This window comes from Prunus avium, chromosome 3, assembly GCF_965620075.1.
Source record: "Prunus avium chromosome 3, drPruAviu1.hap1.1, whole genome shotgun sequence".
NCBI lineage: Eukaryota > Viridiplantae > Streptophyta > Magnoliopsida > Rosales > Rosaceae > Prunus > Prunus avium.
Genome location: NC_142286.1, coordinates 13,313,474 through 13,334,871, shown reverse-complemented (window position 1 = coordinate 13,334,871; position 21,398 = coordinate 13,313,474). Strand labels below are relative to the sequence as shown.

General features: G+C 51.4%; 1 protein-coding gene across 1 annotated transcript in view; it reads right to left on the bottom strand.

Moving 5' to 3' along the window:
• LOC110746387 (putative O-methyltransferase 3) overlaps positions 1 to 3,310 on the bottom strand; it is a 92,530-nt gene extending 89,220 nt beyond the window's left edge. Inside the window, exons 1-2 of the mRNA XM_088250564.1 lie at positions 2,486 to 3,310; positions 2,347 to 2,398 (exon numbers count right to left, since the gene is read on the bottom strand). Coding sequence (XP_088106690.1) covers positions 2,347 to 2,398; positions 2,486 to 3,250 — 817 coding nt within the window. The 5' untranslated portion in view covers positions 3,251 to 3,310. The remainder of the gene's footprint in view (positions 1 to 2,346; positions 2,399 to 2,485) is intronic.
• Between the last annotated feature and the right edge of the window lie 18,088 nt (positions 3,311 to 21,398).

Sequence of the window (21,398 nt, the reverse complement as noted above, 5' to 3'; positions counted from 1 at the left end):
GAGAATGAAGAGCTTGCGCAGGTTGAGGCCCAGATTGCCGAGCTCCAGGCTCGTCGGGATCTCATACTCCAACACCGAGATGGCGCAGTTGCAGTCGGAGCCGAACTGAAATCTTCGGCCAAGCGAATCCTCAAAGCGGCGACCGAGACAAAGAAAGCATTGGCTGAGAGGAAGCTGATCCGGGCGAGGTGGCAGGCGGACATAGACGGCGGGGACATCGCCTGGAGGAGGATCACGTGCTTGATCTGGGGCATGTTCAGCGAGGGGGTCTAGGCGAGCGGCCATTTTTAAATATATGTTTCCTTTTGGGATGTAACAATTAACTATATACACACATTTTTACTTTATTTACATGTATATTTTCTCTTTTGTTCGTGACCACAAACAGATATATGTATATGCTATTTCGACCGCGACTGGCCGTTCTCTCTTTTGTAAGAAAGGACCCTCTTATCTAAATGTAAGGTGAGGGCCTTCTTTTCTGAAAGACTACACGCAAACTTCCCTCTTTATACGTTGCCCGCGCCTTTGTCTAGCCTGTCCGCCTACTTCCATTTTTCTTTTTCTTGACTTTTTTGTCGTAGGTCCTTAGCGCCATTTTCTTTTGAACTTGCACCGAGTTGTAGGCGCCAAGTCTCGACTGTTGTAAATTTTCTGAGCTTTTGGGCACCATCTGCGAGTAATCCTTCCTCCTTCGGCTATGTTGCCCGATAACTTGAAGAACTCGAACCCTCAGCTTTAATAGCTTGTTAGTGTCATGGCCGTTGGCCGAGGCATAAGGATGTGTGCCCACGGCCCGTTTTTTTGAAGCGCGGCGTGCCCCAAAAGCTTTAGGAAGTAAATTTCGCCAAACTCCAGGTTTCCTTGATGAACATGGCTTAGCGTAGACTGGCGTCCCCGGCCATCGCTGAATGAAGCCGTCCTCGGTCATATACCGGGTTCCTTTGACCTTAAGCCCTCGAGGGGCCCTCTCCTGTTGGTCATCATTTCGCGGCCTTACATGCTGGGTTTTTTGAGCAAAGGGCTCGGCCGCTGCGACCGAGCTGGGTGGTCTTAGAGGAAAACCGCGGACTTGACCGAGGTTCGTTTGGCCCGCCACCTGGTTTCGTTGGATTGCACCCTCATGGGAACCTAGGTATGTCTGCGTTGTCGTCGGAATGGCCAGATCGTGTATTTGTAATGGCAGTGCAGCAGTCAAGCCTTTCTGATCACGTCGTTGTGGTGACGCTTCGGTCACGTTGCTCTGGCCGGACTGTGCCTGGTCGGCCAAAGTCGGGGTCGGGCCGAGACTTTGGACCGTAGACGATGCAGGGCTACCCCGCCCTAATGCTTTGGCTAAAGCATGGAGCGGGATGCGCGCTGTCTCTGCTGAGTAGGTTGGCCCAGAATTCGCCCATGTGGGCTATGACTGCCCCCAGCTGTTTGTCGGCGGCAAGGAATGCTGGCCGTAGCCTGATGCTTGGGTGTGGGCCGAGACACCGAGGCTGCTGCTTTCTCCGTAAGGCTCGATGCTCTGGGAGTTGTCGCGGGTGAGGCTACCGGCACCCTCTCCTGAAAGAGCGTTCGCAGCTCAGAGGAGAATCTATCCATTGTGGCCATGAAGGATGTTTCTATCCTGTAGGCCTGCTTGGACATTAGCTCCTCTATCCTGTAGGCCGTACGATCCATCGTTACTGGAACGCTAGCCGAGATCCCGACCGAATGCTCGGTCTCGGTGATAGTGATTGGTGAAGTGGACTCAGGAGTCTCAGAAGTCATTTCGACTGCTTTGTTGTTTAGCTTTGCCTGTGCCCTAGTTTCCACCATAAGTTTTGACAAGTATCCCACCGGGCATGCCAAAAGTGTCTACCAGGCAGATCTCACGGCCTGGGTTTCCGGGCCGAGGGGATATGCGTTGACACGCGGCTTCCTGCTTTTGGGTGCGGTGCGTTTGTGCACGGGTGTGCCAGCACGGTCTACCGTGCGTCGAGATGATTGATGTGGATAGAATGGTTAAGTGGTGCGCCTATCTGGACTCGTCTTCTAATCAAATGATTGTAGCCGAGAGAGGAACTAATCTCGGATATTAGGTTCACGGCCTGAGCTACAAGGTCGTTTAGTGATGGTGTCGGTGGGTTTTGGGCGGTGCTCCGGCGCGCTGCTCAGGGAGCGACAGTCATATGATATATGGGGTGAATGAGCGAATAACAAGGATGATGCTCCGGCGCCTTGAAAATCAAGGGTCGTATGATATATTGATGAATGAATTTTCCTTACAATCTAACACTACTCCTAGGAAAACAAGTAAAGATATTGAAAGTGTATTACAGGAAAATATAAGTTGCTCCGTGGGAGGCTTTGGTTTACATCGCTCAAGTATTCTCACGCATTCTTCATCAGTCCAGTCATGCAATGTCCACTGTTTGTCAGACACAATCACCATACAAGATCACAAATGGAAATCTGTATTTAACAATATAATATCACTAAGGATGAGATGATTTACCTTCAAAAAAATAGCGTCGCCCGCAGGAACAGCCTCAAACATATCCCCTGCGACATATTCCAAGCTCTTACTCCCTTTTAGGTCAGCAACTATATGAGGGAGATCAAGTACAGTACATTTCATATGAGGGAAGGCTTCAACAACGGACTTGCCCACGGTTCCCGTCCCACCGGCCACGTCAACCAATGAATCCACTCCTTGAAACACCCCCTTGTAGTCATCAATCATCAAGCTCGAGATCAACCGGGCATCGCTAGCCATGGCGTCATTGAAAAAATGTGCAAGAGTCGGGTCCTGTTTCCCATAATCCCAAAATGTCATCCCATGCACCACGTGAAACGGTGTAGGATTGTCATTTTGGAACCAAGTGGTCAAAGACTGCCATGGATCGGTTAAGATGGGATTGAGCATGGCAAGTAAGAAGGGCCTTGCGCTCATGGGATTGTCTTTCAGGAGGAGTGCGGAGGCGTCTGTTAGTGAATAACCTTGTTCGCCGCCGCCACTCAGACTTTCTCTGGCAAAGAAGCCGGAGTGGACTAAGATTCGCATGAGGCGTTGGATGAAATGAGCTTTTTTTGGGGAAATCGGTAGGGCGGAGACAAGCTCGGAAAGAGTCATGGGTTGGCCATGTTTTTGGATGACATCTGGGATATCTAATTGAACTGCACATTTGAGGGACATAGAATTTATGAAGCTGAAAATGTGGTTCCAAATGTGGGCTTGTGCTTGGAGTAGCTCATGACTTGCTCTCTCTTCACTACCCATGCCTTGCTATTGGCTCAAGATTTGGTGAGAATTCAGATTGATGCAAATCTCTTTATAGAAGTGTGTGGAGTGGAGGGGATCTAGAGGAGCTTAATGCGATAAGGGGGAGAGAGATATATTTGGAAATTGGGAAACCCATGGTTTCCATGTGAACAAACTAATCCACGTGCTAGACATGTTAATTCGTTCTTGTATTTGATGGTCGACTCTATTTTTCTTCTTCTACTGTATGCAATTACTGTTACGTAAACTTTTACAGCAAATAAATAATAATGATTCACAGTAAAATGTGGATTGTGCACGCAAGACAATAATTGAAAACTGACAAATATTGCTGGGGTCAGGAGAGCAACGGAATTATAAAACTAAACTAATCCACACAACATGAATCATGTAAAAGTCATTCATCTTTACTCGCTAATAAAGTGTGGTTATTAATATATATATATATATATATATATATAAAGTGGTTATTAACATAAAATCGTGTAAGGAGAATGCAAGTAGCTATTGCAGATCAATAGTGAGATCGCACAAGAAAACACTAATTGAAAGTAGCCACTGAAAAAGGGTTTGACTTGCACATCAATAATCTCAAGTTCGAACTCTCATACAGTGGCGGAGCCATGTAGGGACCGAAGGGGTCCCATGCCCCTTCTCAACTCTCTATTTTCTTCATTCTCTCGGTCTCTCTCTTCCCTTTCACTATGCCAATATTTTATAACCACGTCACTTAAAAGACGTCTGAATTTCATTTAAGTGATGTGGTTGTAAAATATGCTACAAACCACATTGGTAGTTATACAAGCGACGTGGTACGATATCAAAGAATGTCAATTCTCAAGAAAAAATGACGTGAATAAAAAACGCGCTAAACTTAAGTTGTCAAAAGCACGCCGATTTTATTAAAAAAAACCGACGTGGTTCAAAAACACGCTAAGGGGCTTGGCCGTTGCGACCGAGCCGAGTTGCATGAGATGAGTACCGTGGGTTCGACCAGGGTGCGTATAGTCCATCGGCCATAGCGGCGTGGCCACCTGATTCTGACAGATTGCCTCATTCTAGCAAAGGGAACCTGGGTGCGTCTGCGTTGCTGTCGGAATGGCAGAACCGTACTGAAGGTGGGAGCCTAACGGAAGTAACGACGCCTGCAATGGTGGTGTAACGGTCGAATTGTTCTGACCATATTGTTGTGATGGCGTCGTGGTCGTGTTACTTGGGCCGGGCTGCGTCTGGATGGCCAAAGTATGAATTCGGCCGAGTTGCTGGATCGCGGAATGCATGGGGCTGCTTTGCCCTAATGATACGGCCAAAGCATGGAGTGGGCCGTACGCTGTTTCTGTTGGGCAGGCTGGTCCGGGATTCGCCCATGTGGGCTGGGACTGCCCTCAGCTATTTGTCGGCGGCTGAGAGTGCTGACCGTAGCCTGACGCTTGGGTGCGGCCATAGGCGCCGAGGCTGCTGCTTTGGCCATAGGGCTCAATCCTCTCGCGCTCTTGGCTTCTCTGTCCGGTTCTGGGAAGTGTTGCAGACGAGGCTACCGGCATCCTCTCCTGAAAAAGCGTCTGTAGCTCTGAGGAAAACCTGTCCATTGCGGCCATAAAAGATGTCTCTATCCTATAGGCCTGCTTAGACATCAGATCTTCTACCACTGCTTGCTCCTGCATGGACTCGGTCGTGCGATCCGTCGTCATTGGAACGCTGGCCGAGATTCTGACCGCTTGTTCCCTAGTTTCCACCATGAGTTTTTGACAAGTGTCCCACTGGGCATGCCAAAAGTGTTGGCTGTGCGCAAATCTCACGGCCTGGTGCTCCAGGTTGAGGGGATATGCGTCAACACGTGACGTCCTTCTTTTGGATGCGGTGTGGTTGTGCGCGGGCGTGCCAGCACGGTCTACCGTGCATCGAGTTGGTGATGCGGTTTGGATAAAATGGTTAAGTGGTGCGCCTGTTTGAGTTCGACTCCTAATCAAACGATTGTGGTCGAGAGAGGAACTAATCTCGGCCGTTAGGTTCACGGCCTGAGCTACAAGGCCGTTTAGTGGTGGTGTTGATGGTGGGTTTTGGGCGGTGCTCCGGCGCGTTGCTCGGAGAGCGACGGTCGTATGATATATGGGGTGGATGAGAGAGTAACAAAGATGGTGCTCCGGCGCCTTGAAAATCAAGGGTCGTATGATATATTGATGAATGAATTTTCCTTACAGTCTATCACTACTCCTAGGAAAGCAAGTAAAGGTATTGAAAGTGCATTACAGGAAAATATAAATTTGCTCCGTGGGAGGCTTTTGGTTTGGTGTTTGAACCCTTTGAATGTAGTCTGAGCTTGGTATTTATAGGAGGAGCTCTGGAGGAGTAATCGAGGCTGAAAATCTGAATGGTGGAGCTTGATCAGAGCAAATGGGTAGTCCAATCGACATTTGGGATCGTGAAGCATGGTGGTGTGACCCCATAAATCCTGGTAAATCTCGGCTGCCGCCCTAATCGTGGGTTCTGAGCCTTTGGCCGTGGGAACGCATTAAATGCCCTGGTCTGGTGGTTGATGACCTGACCTCTCAAGTTGTAAGAATATTTGAGAGAATGTTTGCGCCTAACTACTCTGATTCCCATCGCCAAACCCTGACTTCAGTCACTTCCCATCTTCCCTCGTGCATTAAATGTTTTTTTGCGGCCCTACCTGCGTCCTTCGGCCTCGGCCGATAATACCACGGGAGGCCGAGAGGATTCTGCCTTCGCAGCTTTTCCTTTGTCTTTTAGGGAGGCAAATGCCTCACGAAAACGCCACGTTTCAGTTCATGGGCAGGTGCTAGGGTCGAGAGGTCAGCTTTACGACCGAGATTTATTAGGCACAAACACCACGATGCGCGCGAAGTGTTGATCGACCTCACTAGCCTTTAAATGTCAGGGAAACCAACAAAAGAAGAAGGAGCAGCGGCCATAACCAACCTGCTGGAAAGACTGTTGGAGCATTGGGCGGAAGAATCCTTACGGCCAAACTCACCGATCAACCTGATCGAGTTCCTCCACAAATCGGATGGCGTGGACGTTTTGACCATCAACGACTTGGAAACGGCGCCTGCCGAGATGGAGGATGGCTATCCTGAAGTTATGGATCCCTTATTAGAAATAAATGTAGGAATGGAAGCCGAACCATGGCCTCTTTTTGTAAGCCAACTTTTAAATTTAGAGTTAAAGGCCGAGATTATTGGCCTGCTCCATAAATATAAAGACTGTTTCGCTTGGGATTATCATGAGATGCCTGGATTGCTGAGAAGTTTGGTTGAGCATGAGTTAAAAATTAAGGAGGGTTTTAAACCATTCCAACAGCCACCAAGGCAATTTTCGATCGACATACAGCTAAAAGTCAAGGAAGAAATTGAACGGCTCCTTAAAGTCGGCTTCATTCGAACGGCTCGGTACGTTGAATGGTTGGCTAATGTCGTACCATTTTTGAAAAAGACCGGGCCTTTGAGGGTTTGCACCGATTACAGGAATCTGAATCTCGCGACCCCTAAAGACGAGTATCCCATGCCTATGTCCGACCTCTTGGTAGACAGGGCAGCGAAGCACAAACTCCTTTCCTTTACGGACGGTCATGCTGGTTATAACCATATCTTTATCGCCGAGGATGATGTCCACAAGACGGCATTCAGATGTCCGGGGGCTGTCAGAACCTACGAGTGGGTGGTCATGCTGTTTGGTCTAAAGAACACCGGCACAACGTACCGACGGGCTATGAACCTTATTTTCCACGACCTTATTGGGCGAACCGTTGAAGTTTACATCGACGACGTGGTCGTCAAATCCCCATCCAGGGCTGACCACGTAGGACATCTCCGTCAGGCGTTCAACCGAATGAGAGTGCACAGCCTGAAGATGAACCCTAAGAAGTGTGCCTTCGGTGTCACGGTCGGGAACTTCTTGGGTTTCTTGGTCCATCAACGAGGGATTGAGGTAGATAAGAATAAGGCTAAAGCCATCATGGCGGCACCTCCACTGAGGACCAAAAAAGAACTTTAGTCATTCCTCGGCAAAGTCAACTTTTTGAGGCGTTTCATATCCAACTTGGCAGGCAAGATCCGGCCATTGACTCCTCTGCTCAAATTGAAGGACATGGAACAATTCGTCTGGGGGCCAAGCACCAGACGGCTTTTGACGAAGTCAAAAGGTACTTATCCTAACCGCCAATCCTTATGCCGCCAAGAAGAGGAAAACCCTTGAGGCTCTACATTTCGGCTTCTAAGGGCTCTATCGGCTGTCTACTGGCGTAGAACAACGAGTCTGAGCGTGAATAAGCCGTACACTATCTTAGCCGCACTCTTAACATGGCCGAGCTAAACTATTCACCGTTCGAAAAATTGTGCTTAGCATTTTATTTCGCGACCACCAAATTGCGTCATTATATGCTTCCTTCGGTCGTTCAGATCATCTCCAAGACCGATCACATCAAATACATGCTCACCAAGTCGATCATACGCTGTCGAATTGGTAAATGGACAATGGCTTTGTTAGAGTTCACCTTCCAGTATGTAGCTCAAAAGTCGGTCAAGGGTCAAGCTTTGGTCGATTTTCTGGCTCACCACCCGGCTTAAGGATAGGAGGAGGAGATGGAAGTCGAGATCGGCATGGCCTGCATGGAAAAGAACTACTGGACCATGTACTTTAACGGCTCAAGTACCGAGACTATATCCGGGGCCAGAGTCATGATTGAATCCCTGTTTGTGCCTGATAGATCACGGCCATGAGCTGGCCGAAGAAGTCCTTTCTCTCGGCCCTGGCACTTGTTCGCAGAGGCCGAAACGCAGCGTTTCGCCAGGGTATTTCGCCTTCCTAAAAAAGAAGGGAATGCTAAGGCATGATCATCTCGGCCTCAAGCGTAGGCCGCGGCCGAGGCCGAACAAAATTACGGCCAAGACATTAAAGGCAAATCATCACGTGACAGCAGGGTCCCAGGCTTCATTTAATGAAGAAGTGCCTGTTTAATGTAGCAAACCCATTGGCCACAAAGTAGCATTTAATGCATGAGGGAAGGTGGGAAGTGACTGAAGTCAGGATTTGGTGATGAAGATCAGAGTGATTAGACGTGGACATTCTCACAAGGATTCTGACAGCTTGAGATGTTAGTTCACCAGCTATCCAGGCCATAAATGCGTCTCCACGGCCAGAGGTTCAGAACCCACGATCGAGAGCGGCGGCCGAGATTCACCGGGATTTCTGGAGTTTCACCACCATACTTCACGATCCCAAATGTCGATTGGACTGCCCACTTGCACTAATCAGACTCCACTATGCGTGAATTCAGCCTCGATTACTCATCCAGGGACTCTTCCTATAAATACAAGACTCGAGTTACATTCAAAGGGTTCAACACCAAAACAAGCCTCCCACGGAGCAACTTATTTTTTCCTGTAATGCACTTTCAATATCTTTACTTGCTTTCTTAGGAGTAGTGTTAGATTGTAAGCAGAATCCATTCATCAATATATCATACGACCATTGATTTTCATGGCGCCGGAGCAACATCCTTGTTGTTCGTTCACTCACCCCATATATCACACGACCGTCGCTCCCTGAGCAGCGCGCCGGAGCACCGCCCAAAATCCACTACCACCACCATCACTTGACGGCCTTGTAGTTCAGGCCGTGAACCTAACAGCCGAGACCAGTTCCTTTCTCGGCTACAATCGTTTGGCTAGGAAGACAGATCAAACAGGCGCACCATTCATCCATCCAAAACTCATCGAAACATCAACGCACGGTAAACTGTGCTGGCACGCCCGCGCACAACCGCACCGCACCCAAAAGCAGGAAACCCCATGTTAACGCACATCCCCTCGGCCCGGAACTCCAGGCCGTGAGATTTGCGCGGCAGACACTTTTGGCACGCCCGGTGGGACTTTTTGTCAAAAATTTATGGTGGAAACTAGGGCACAGGCAAAGCTAAAAAACAAAGCAGTCGAAATGACTTCTGAGACTCCTGAGTCCACCTCACCAATCACAAGTATCGAGACCGAACATACGGTCGGGATCTCGGCCGGCGCTCCAGTAACGACGGATCGCACGGCCAAATCCATGTAGGAACAGGCAGTGGTGGAGGAACTTATGTCCAAGCAGGCCTACAGGATAGAAACATCCTTCATGGCCACGATGGACAGGTTCTCCTCAGAACTGCGAACGCTCTTCCAAGAAAGGATGCCGGTGGCCTCACCCGCCACACCTCCCAGAGCCGGACCAAGGATCCAAGAGCGCGACAGAATCGAGCCTTACGGCGAAAGCAGCAGCCTCGGCGTCTCAGCCCATACCCAAGCATCAAGCTACGGCCAGCATCCTCTGCCACCAACAAACAGCTGGGGGCAATCCCAGCCCGTTTGGACAAATTCTGGACCAACCTACTCGGCGGAGACAGCGCGCGGACCGCTCCATGCCTTGGCTGTATCTCTAGGGCACGGCAGCTTAACGCATCCCACGATCCACCCATCCTGCCGCCGTCCACACCCATCCTGCCGCCGTCCACACCCATCCTGCCACCGTCCACACCCAGACAGCGCGCGGACCGCTTCATACTGCCGCCGTCCACACCCATCTTGGCCCAAGCAACGCGTCCGCAGTAACGCCACAACAGTACGGTCAGGGGAGCCTGACCGTCTCACCAACTTTGCTGGCGTCGTCGTGTCCGTTGGGCTCTCACCTTCACTATGGGTCGGCCGTTCCGGCTCGGTCATCCTGGCCGAGCCTTTCATTCAAATGGCCCAATAGGCAAGGCCTCAGAATGAGGTGCTACAGGCCACGTGGTCGTTTGCAGCCCAACAGGAGGCACCACCTCAAGGGATCCGGCTCGAAGATGTCCAGCGGATGATCGAAGACGGCTTAGCTCAGAGGCGGCCGGACATGCCAAGATACACGAGGCCGTATCCGCCAGAAATTGACCGAACCCTCCTCCCCCGGAACTATCGATTGCCAGAGTTCATGCTTTTCGATGGGGATGGGCAGACCTCGTCCATTGAACACATCGGCCGTTTCACGGCCCAGTGGGATTGGTCTGACATGGAAAGGGTGTTCCACGAACATTTCTACCAGACCAACCGAGAAATAACGGTCGCTGAGTTGGCAAGAATGAGCAAAGCATCGGACGAATCACCTACAGCGGTTCAAGACATGTAGGAATTGGTGCCGCACGAACTTACCAGAGAGGGAGTTCGTCAAGATGGCCGAGGAAGGATTGGAATTCGAATACCTGAAGAAATTCTAGGGGATCGAATTTCGGGACATGCATGACTTGACCAACAAGGTGGACAGATATGCATCCTTGTTGAAAGAGGAGATGCAGAAGAAGACGGCCTCAAAAGGAACCTAGTATAGGAATCCCATCGTCAGCTACGCCGAAGCAGACGGCTCCGCAGAGGCCGAGGGCGATGAGGTCGAGATGAGCTCGGCCGAAGTCAGCATACACAAACCCTTCGTTTGCGGAGGGCTTGTTAAAACTGACAATAGCCGCACAAAGATCCCTGACGCCAAGTTCGCGACCCGGGAAACGAAGGCATACACGTTTGATTTAACAAGGGCCGAAGCTATCTTCGACTTGCTGGTGGCCGAGAAGAAGGGAAAATTGTCCTTCGGCCATAAGACTCCGAAGCCCGAAGAGCTCAAAGGAAAAACGTTTTGCAAGTACCACAGTTCTTGGTCTCATAACACCAACAACTGCGTTGTCTTGCGAGACGTTATCCAGAAATTGATAGACGAGAAGAAGCTCCAGTTTCCGAAGAAGGCGGCCATGCAGGTCGACTCCAAGCCGTTCCCTCCACCTGTCGTGAACATGGTCGATGCCCAACTCCCAGCCGAGGATAAAGGAGTTCGCAGTTCGGCAAAAGGAAAGGAGCCTTTGGCCGAACTTGAGCCGGCCCTTTGCGAACGATGCAAGTGTAAGATCGGCCAGCCCGGGCCGCAGGAGAACAAGAGGAAGGCCGCCGAGCCATCTCGAACGACCGCGAGAAGATTCGGTGGTCAGTACGGTCGACAGCCGACCAACAAAGCTGTTTTCAGCCGACTAGGGCCACAAAACCCCAGCGCCTCGGCCAGTCACGAAGAAGAGGCTGCCCCAAGATCGATAAAAACATTCAAACCACCAGTCATAAAGGATGACCGTTGGTACCATGCACAGCCTGGGGGCAGGGCCGAACCACTGACAAAAACCCAGCTGAGGAGAATGCAGAGGCAGGTTCAGCAGGCCAGGATGCAGCCAAACGAGGTCGAGGGCTTCAAACGCCAAAAGAAAGTGGCAACTGTTGACGGGTTGTCATCCAAACCGGTTGTCTCCCCGGCCGTGAGAGCAGCCAGCACCAGGCCTTTGAGGGCGTGGCGCCCTAGGCAAGACGGAAGTCCCCGTGGTTCTTCGACCAATTCAGCCTAGCCAAAGGCCGCGGTCACGGAGGGAACGGCCGAGCAAGGCAGACTCGGAACTGCGTACCAGTTCTCTCGGCCAGGCTGTAGAGGAATTTGTAGCAGAGGGCCGTGGCGTTATGATTCTTGGGGGCGCGAGCGAATGCGTTGGCCAGCGGCTCGTTGTCTTGAGGGGCGGCCACCCCCCTCAGCTCTGGGAAGTAGGCCTGCAGCCAGAACTGGAAGGCCCACAGTGGACCACCGTGCTTCGGCTTCATCCCATCGGTGACGATGTCATGAAGTGTGAGGTATATATGGCCGAGTAGGAACAGGCCGAGCGCTAACCTACCGCCCTGCGCTAGGTAATTGGCCAGGTGGGCGAACTCCAGGGTGACCTTGTTCGCCTGGGTGCAAAACACGAACTTGCACAACCAGTATAGCAAGAACGCAGCGTGTTCAACCTTGCCGAGAGGGGCAACGGCGTTGTCTTCATCACTATCTTCCACGCCGAAGTTGCTGTAGAAGCTGGAGTAGTTGAGCATGTTCTTCGCCTTGCTCCCAGCGACTCTCGCAAGAGTAGGCCACGTAGCCTTAAAGCTCCCTTCCACCTCGGGAGCAACGAGGGCGGCGTTCACTTCCACGCCGAGGGGGGACAGGCCGAACAGGGCGGCCATGTCTAGAACGGTCGGCGTCATCATGCCGAACCGAAAGTTCATGGTGTTGGTGGCCGACGACCAGAAGCACAGGGCCGCGGCCAAGAGCGACCGATCCATGACGAGCGGCCGATCAAATAGCTTGATCAAGTGGTAGATGCCTTGATCCTTCCATTGTTGACTGAAGAAATGCTCCATCCTCGGCAGCCATTTTTCCCAGTCTGGGGTCACGGTTGGCCACTGTTGCTGCGGCCTGAGGACGTTCCAGTCCTGGAAGTCTCCCCCGTTAAAGGCCGAGTGATCCACCAGGTTGTTCTTCAGATGGGCCACGAGCCTCTCTGGCATTCCACCATTAATGGAGGGGCCGAGAACGCAGGAATCAGTAGGGTCGCCATCGTCGTCGGCCCAGGGCGCGATGATGTCAGGAAGGATCGAACCCTGAATATCTCGGCAAATAGCCTCGAATTCAGTTTGGAAGGTTTGGGACCTAACTTCAGCAGAGGTGGGGGTATTGGAGGCCATTGGAGAAGGTTTAAAGTGAGTATTTTGAAAGGGGGAATAAGGTCTGTAGTTTCTGGGAAGATCGCGAGCTCACAAGGGGTTCTCTGGTAAACTTGAAGGTGCGAAGGTTTGATGGGTTTTTGAAATTTGGAGAGATGGGTCTTTGACAAAGCTTGGGCGTCTGAAGATTTTGAAAGCGTAAAGAGAAAGCAAGGAAGTCTGGGTTTTTATATTGGCGCTAGAATTCGAAACGAAAGGGCGTGTCTCTCTCTCGAGACGTAACGTTCTGTCAGCACGCCCAACAGGCGCAACGACGTGTCAAAAGCCCAGAGGCCGTCGCTTCCTCTGACAAAGCGAAGCGACGCCATGGACAATGATGGCCTGCGCGACGTGCTTGAGGCATTAAATGCGCGGAATGCGCCGACTGGCCTGCGCATTTAATGCCCCACTTCAGAAAGGAATGCAAAGGGTCCATCCCTTGGAATCCATTCGGCCCCTACCCATGCCGAGGCCGAAGAATCCAGGGATGTGGGGGCAATGTTTGTGCCTGATAGATCACCGCCATGAGCTGGCCGAAGGAGCCCTTTCTCTCGGCCCTGGCACTTGTTCGCAGAGGCCGAAACGCAGCGTTTCGCCAGGGTATTTCGCCTTCCTAAAAAAGAAGGGAATGCTAAGGCATGATCATCTCGGCCTCAAGCGTAGGCCGAGGCCGAGGCCGAACAAAATTGCGGTCAAGACATTAAAGGCAAATCATCACGTGACATCAGGGTCCCAGGCTTCATTTAATGAAGAAGTGCCTATTTAATGCAGCAAACCCATTGGCCACAAAGTAGCATTTAATGCATGAGGGAAGGTGGGAAGTGACTGAAGTCAGGATTTGGTGATGAAGATCAGAGTGATTAGACGTGGACATTCTCACAAGGATTCTGACAGCTTGAGATGTTAGTTCACCAGCTATCCAGGCCATAAATGCGTCTCCACGGCCAGAGGTTCAGAACCCACGATCGAGAGCGGCGGCCGAGATTCACCGGGATTTCTGGAGTTTCACCACCATACTTCACGATCCCAAATGTCGATTGGACTGCCCACTTGTGCTAATCAGACTCCACTATGCGTGAATTCAGCCTCGATTACTCATCCAGGGACTCTTCCTATAAATACAAGACTCGAGCTACATTCAAAGGGTTCAACACCAAAACAAGCCTCCCACGGAGCAACTTATTTTTTCCTGTAATGCACTTTCAAGGCTCATACGGAGCAACTTCTTTACTTGCTTTCTTAGGAGTAGTGTTAGATTGTAAGCAGAATCCATTCATGAATATATCATACGACCCTTGATTTTCAAGGCTCCGGAGCACCATCCATGTTGTTCGTTCACTCACCCCATATATCACACGACCGTCGCTCCCTGAGCAGCGCACCGGAGCACTGCCCAAAATCCACCACCAACACCATCACTCGACAGCCTTGTAGTTCAGGCCGTGAACCTAACAGCCGAGACCAGTTCCTCTCTCGGCTACAATCGTTTGGCTAGGAAGACAGATCAAACAGGCGCACCATTCATCCATCCAAAACTCATCGAAACATCAACGCACGGTAAACCGTGCTGGCACGCCCGCGCACAACCGCACCGCACCCAAAAGCAGGAAACCCCGTGTTAACGCACATCCCCTCGGCCCGGAACTCCAGGCCGTGAGATTTGCGCCGCAGACAATCCCCTTAGGGGCAGAGATGGCAGTTTGCATTCCAGCATGATTTCAAATGCACCAATAATCAGGCCGAGTATGAGGCACTCATCATCGGCCTCGAAATTCTGAAGGAAATGAAGGCAACTCGCGTTTTGGTTTACGGCGATTCTCAGTTGGTGATCAACCAGCTAACTGGGGAATATCAATGCACGAGCGAGAATCTGACTACGTATTGCGTGATGGCCCACAACACGGCCGACAAGTTTTCTAGAATTTCTTTCATCCATGTGGCGTCGGGTGTGAACATTCCTGACGGCGACCACGACCGCGTAATAAAAATTGAGAGATGCAACCTGCTGGCTTTGGCTGAACGAGGAATGATGGCGCAAGTATCCTCGGCCGAAATCACCAACGAAGTTAAAACGGCCGAGGCATACTAGCGATACCTTGTAGTCAAGTATTTGCGTGACCCCTCCGGTAACCATGAAAAGACTACGCGCTTTCGAGTCGGTGTTATTTGATCTACCAAAATGAGCTGTATTGAAAGGGATCAGACGGCCTATTGCTCCTATGTCCCAGTGCCGAGAGCATTCAGGTGATCATGACCGGGTCTCACGAAGGGATTTGCGGTGCTCATTAGTCCGTCTTGCGGTGCTCATTAGTCCGGCATCAAGATGAGATGGTTGGTTCAAAGGCACGGTTACTATTGGCCGACCATTTTGAAAGACTGCATTGAGTATGCAAGATGGTGCATTAAATGTCAGATCTACGGCCCCATACAAAGGGTACCGGCACCCGGTTACCAAACCGTGGCCGTTCAGAGGGTGGGCCGTGAATATCATTGGCAAAATCTATCCGGCTGCGTCCAACCATTACGCATGGATTCTGGTGGCAACCGACTATTTTACTAAGTGGGTCGAGGTGGAGTTCTATCGGTCAATCTCTAGTGCGCAGGCAGTCAAATTCTTTGAAAACCACATTGTCCACAGATTCGGTATTCCTGAGACTATCACGGCCGATAACGGCCCGGTCTTCGCTTCGGCCGAAACCCAGGAGTATGCCGAGAGGATGGGAATCAAATTGGTTCATTCGACGCCTTACTACTCCCAGTCCAACGGACAAGCCGAGGCAAGCAATAAGGTAATCAAGGGCATCCTTGAAAAGACGATTAAAGAAAAACCTAGGGCTTGGCACGATTTGCTCCCTGAAACTCTTTGGGCTTACCGAACCTCAAAATGCTCGACTACTGGCACGTCTCCCTACGCCTTAACGTACGGCCATGACGCTATCGTTCCAATGGAGTTAAAGGTTCGGTCTCTTCGTGTTACCTAGCGGCCTAGGCAAGATAGGAAGGACTATGTGCAAGCCATGACCCAAGAATTGGAAGATTTCGAACAAACAAGACTTGATGCATACAATCTAATGCAAGCTCAGAAGGGAATCACGGCAAGAGCGTACATTAAAAGAGTCAAGCAAAGGACTTTTGCCGAAGGCGACCTGGTATGGTGCGCCATACTTCCTATTGGGACTAAAGATCCACGGTTCGGCAAGTTCTCGCCGAATTGGGAAGGGCCATTTATCATTGAACAAATTCTTGGCCGGGGTGCCATTGTTATGGGAGACGGCCAAGATGGAGGGATGAAGGTTGCAGTAAGCAAACAAATTGGATAACAGTTTGATAAAATTGAAAGGAGATGCGTACATTCAATCATTCGAAGTCTATGTACAAGCACTTAGATCCCCTCGTTGCACATTGCCCAAATCAGGCAGGTGATCCTTCTCCAAGCAATGTCCCCACTATCCATGTCCGCTAGCCACCTCGTCCTGATCAGCTTTCTCTCGGCCAGCGCCATCTTCTTCTCGGCCGCCGCCTTTAGGAGCTACTTGGCCGAAGACTTCAATTCAGCGCCCGAGGATGAGTTTGCGGCGGGCTTCGAGCTCAGCAATCTGGGCCTCCACCTGCGCAAGCTCTTCATTCTCCCTTTGAACAATAAGGTCGTTTTCCTTCAATTGAGACATAGAAGGTTGGGCCTGTTACTTTATCTCCGCCAGTTCTTGTTCCAGCGAGCAACCTTCGGTCATCCTCATCTCGGCTTCGGCATACCGGATGATCATTTCTTCACCCTCGGCAAAGCAAACTTGTAGCTCGTCCAATTGAGCCGAATCTAGTAGGCCAAGAGCCATGGCCGTGTCCAGACAAGACCTAAACTCCATAAAAGTTTCGACGTTGGTCATGTGATGGACCCTCATATGCAGAAAATCCAGAAGCCGCTCAATGGTAGCTTTAGAATCATCGTCCAAGGGGGTGGCCGAGGCCGAGTTGCCTCCTTCCTCATGAAGACTAGCGTACAGGTCAGTAAGATCGTCAGAAGAGGCGGGCTCCTGAGAAAGTAAAATAGTTAAGTATAGGGCGGCCAATTAGGTCAAGAGAGAAGGCAATCAAAAGGGCGTTTACCTCGGCAGCCGGTGGCACGATGGAGGCCTCAACCACCACGGACTCGGTCACGACCGCTGAATGTTGAGTCAGAAGCATTTGCTGCACAGCCACCGAAGCGACCGGTGGTGGGCTCGGTAGATTAACAGTTGTAGCCTCATCTACCGCAAGCTCGGCCACGACCGTCGAGTCCTGGGACGGAGGTATTTGTGGCATAGACACAACGCCCGAAGCGACTGGCGGGCTCGGTGTAATGATGGTCGTGGACGAAGGAAGAGACGTGCAGTGAAATCTAAAAAGACACTAACTTGTTATGATAAGGACAAACACTTACCGAGTGAATCACAATGCCACTAGGGCGACGGGGGACGACCGGGGACGATTGATGAAGCCCCTGCCAAGGCAACCGGTAATGGCTCTGCCACAACTGCCTCAGCGTCTGGCGCCTCCGTAGCGACGACTTCGGCGTCCGGCACCCCGCCCTGAGAAAAGAACCAAGTTATCAAAGTGTTAAAAGGATGTAGCATGAGGCAAATAGGAAGGAATAAAGGCATTCACTTACTGACGCAAAAGGGGCTTCCTCCTCTTCCCCTTCTGAGAGAACGAGGAGGAGCCTTTTCCTCGGCGGCTCCACGACCTCCCCCTCAGCCTTTTCTTCACTTGCATCGGCCGCGGCTTCTACCGCCCCCGCTTCACAAGAAGCCTTGATGGCCGCAACCTCTCTAACCCTCTTGCGGCCTTGAGTTATAAAGACAAACAGAGTCACGCAAAAGGACAAGTACTTACCAATAGCAACGCTCGGTCCTGAGCGCCAAGGTCCTTGGCATTGCCACTGCAGCCGTCGCCCTGAAAGCCGGGACCGTGGTTGATGCGGGGGCCGACGCTCTTGACATAGCTACAGCCTGGACACTCGATCGAGAAAGCACGGTGGGTGCCTTCTTTCCCCTGCTGGTCTTAGGAGGGAGGGGGTCCCAATCTGCATTCTTCAGGGCCACCGTCACGGCCTCTTCAACGGGCCGAACGAACTTGGCTGAGATATTGTTCTCATACCAAGTCCTCCCATCCTCGTCCACCGCATTGAAATGTCTCCATGGCTGCAGTGTGAGAAAAGTGATACCGGCCACGCTGTGATTTTGACCAACGTCGGCCCTCCAAGACGAGAGCCGGTTGGTCGACAGCGGGGGAAGCGGGGCCAGCCGTTTGGATCAGACCGAACTGCCTCGCCACAAAATTTCGGTAGGTAAACCTTGGCCCCAGCCTTGGAGAGACATCAGTGAAGGTCGCGCGCGACCAAGAAGGAGCCCCAGATCTCCTTCAAATCATTCTCCTTCTTGCCATCAGGAACTACAGAGAGGTCTTGCGCCAAGAATAGAGGAAAGGGTCGAGTGAGGCACACCCGAAATTGTGACCCAGTCCTCTCGGTCAAGTCATAGAAAAATTTAAAGCAAAAGGCCGTTGTGTTATGCTTTCTGGGGGACCGGGCGAATGCATTGGCCAGCGGCTCGGTATCGGCGATCGTAGCCATTCCCCTCAATTCTGGGAAGTAGGCCTGGAGCCAGAACTGGAAGGCCCAGAGTGGACCGCCGTGCTTCGGCTTCATCCCGTCTGTAACGACGTCGTGAAGCGTGCGTTAGATATGGCCGAGGAGGAATGGGCCAAGCGCCAGCCTTTTGCCTTGCGCAAGGTAATCGGCCAGGTGGGCGAACTCCAAAGTCACCTTATTTGCCTGTGTGCAGAACACGAACTTGCATAGCCAGTATAGCAAAAATGCGGCATGCTGAACTTCGCCGAGGGGAGCGATGGAGTCATCGTCAGTGCTATCCTCCACGTCGAAATTATTGTAGAAGCTGGAGTAATTGAGCATGTTCTTCCCCTTGCTCCCAGAAAGCTTGGCGACTGTGGGCCATGCGGCCTTGAAACTCCCCTCGGCCTCAGGGGCAATCAGCGCGGCGTTCACCTCCACGCCGAGAGGAGAAAGACCAAACAGAGTGGCCATGTCGAGAACGGTCGGCGTCATCATGCCAAACCGAAGATTCATTGTGTTCGTGGCCGAAGACCAGAAACTCAAAGCCGCAGCCAGAAGCGATCGGTCCATGACATGTGGCCGATCAAACAATTTGATCAAGTGGTAGATGCCTTGATCTTTCCACTGTTGGCCGAAGAAGTGTTCCATCCTCTGCAACCATTTCTCCCAGTCTGGGATTGAGGTCCACCATTGTGGCTGCGGCCGAATGACATTCCAATCTTGGTAATCCCCCTTGTGGAAGACCGAGAGATCCACCAAGTTATCCTTAAGGTGGACTGCTAGCCTCTCTGGCATGCCACCCTCCAGATAAGGGCCAAGGATACCAGAATCGGTGGCGGTGCCGTCGTTGTCAGTCCAAGGCACGACAATGTTGGGCTGAACCAAACCTTGGTTTTCTCGGCGGATGTCTTCGAATTTAATTTGGAAGGCTTGGGACCGAGCTTCAACAGATGAAGAGGTGTTGGATGCCATTGAAACTGATTGAAGTCGAGTGTTTTCAAGGGAAAAAAGTTTGAAGGGAGAACGATGAACACGAAGAACACGGAGGAGCTGAAAACCCAGAAAAAGGTTAGAAAACTCGTGGCTTTCAAGACGGGTCACGGAAATAACTGGGATCGTTGTTGTTTGTGCCTGATAAATCATGGCCATGAGTAGGCCGAAGGAGCCCTTTATCTCAGCCCTGGCACTTGTTTGCAGAGGCTGAGACGCAGCGTTTCGCCAGGGTACTTCGCCTTCTTAAAAATAAAAGAAGGAAATGCTAAGGCACGATCATCTCGGCCTCAAGCATAGACCGAGGCCGAGGCCGAACAAATTTGCGGCCAAGGCATTAAAGGCAAATCATCATGTGACAGCAGGGTCCCAGGCTTCATTTAATGAAGTAGTGCCTGTTTAATGCAGCAAAACCCATTGGCCACAAAGTAGCATTTAATGCATGAGGGAAGGTGGGAAGTGACTGAAGTCAGGATTTGGTGATGAAGATCAGAGTGATTAGACGTGGACATTCTCACAAAGATTCTGACAGCTTGAGATGTTGGTTCACCAGCTATCCAGGCAATAAATGCGTCTCCACGGCCAGAGGTTCAAAACCCACGATTGAGCGCGGCGGCCGAGATTCACCAGGATTTCTGGGGTCTCATCACCATACTTCACGATCCCAAATGTCGATTGGATTGCCCACTTGCGCTAATCAGACTCCACTATGCGTAAATTCAGCCTCGATTACTCATCCAGGGACTCTTCCTATAAATACAAGACTCGAGCTACTTTCAAAGGGTTCAAACACCAAAACAAGCCTCCCACGGAGCAACTTATTTTCTTCTGTAATGCACTTTCAATATCTTTACTTGCTTTCCTAGGAGTAGTGTTAGGTTGTAAGCAGAATCCATTCATCAATATATCATACGACCCTTGATTTTCAAGGCGCCGGAGCACCATCTCTGTTTGTTCGCTCACTCACCCCATATATCACACGACCGTCGCTCCCTGAGCAGCGCGCCGGAGCACCGCCCAAAACCCACCACCAACACCATCACTCAACGGCCTTGTAGTTCAGGCCGTGAACCTAACAGCCGAGACCAGTTCGTCTCTCGGCTACAATCGTTTGACCAAGAAGACAGATCAAACAGGCGCACAGTGGGACACTTGTCAAAAACTTATGATGGAAACCAGCGTTCCAATCACGACGGACCGCATGCCCAGGTCCATACAGAGACCAGCAGTGATGGAAGAACTGATGTCCAAGCAGGCCTACAGGATAGAAACATCCTTCGCGGCCGCAATGGACAGATTCTCCTCCGAGTTGCGGACACTTTTCCAAGAGGAGATGCCGACGGCCTCGCCCGCGTTGTCTCCTGGAGCTGGACAAAGAGGCCGAGAGCACGAAAGGGCCGAACCTGGTGACAAAAACAGCAGTCTCGGCGTCTCTGATCATGCCGAGGTATTAGGTTACGGCCAGCACTCTCTACGACCGGCCGACAGCTGGGGGCAGGCCCAGCCTACAAGGGCGAGCCCCGGGCCAAACCAACCGACAAAGAAGGCATGTAGCCCACTCCACGCTCTAGCCAAGGCTTTGAGGGGGAGTCCTACGGTGTCTACGGCCGAGCAATTCGGCCCAACCCATACTTTGGCCGATCAGGCACGGTCCGGCCAGAGCATTATGACCGAAGCGTCACCACAACAAAGTGAGCAAAAAGGCATGACCGTTGCACTATCATTACAAATGCACGATTCGGCCAGTCAGACGACGATACAAACGCGCCCGGGTTCCTTCCATGGTATGGATCAGCAGAACCAGGTGACCATACCTCGATGGCCAGCCGACCGAGATTATCTCGGCCAAAACTACGGCGTTCCACTAAAACTACCCGGTTCGGCCATAACGGCCGAGACCGTTGCTCAGACAGTCCGGCTGGATTGGCCGCGAAATAAGGCACGGCAAGGCAGGCCGTGTCAAGGGTTTCAGTTTGAAGACACC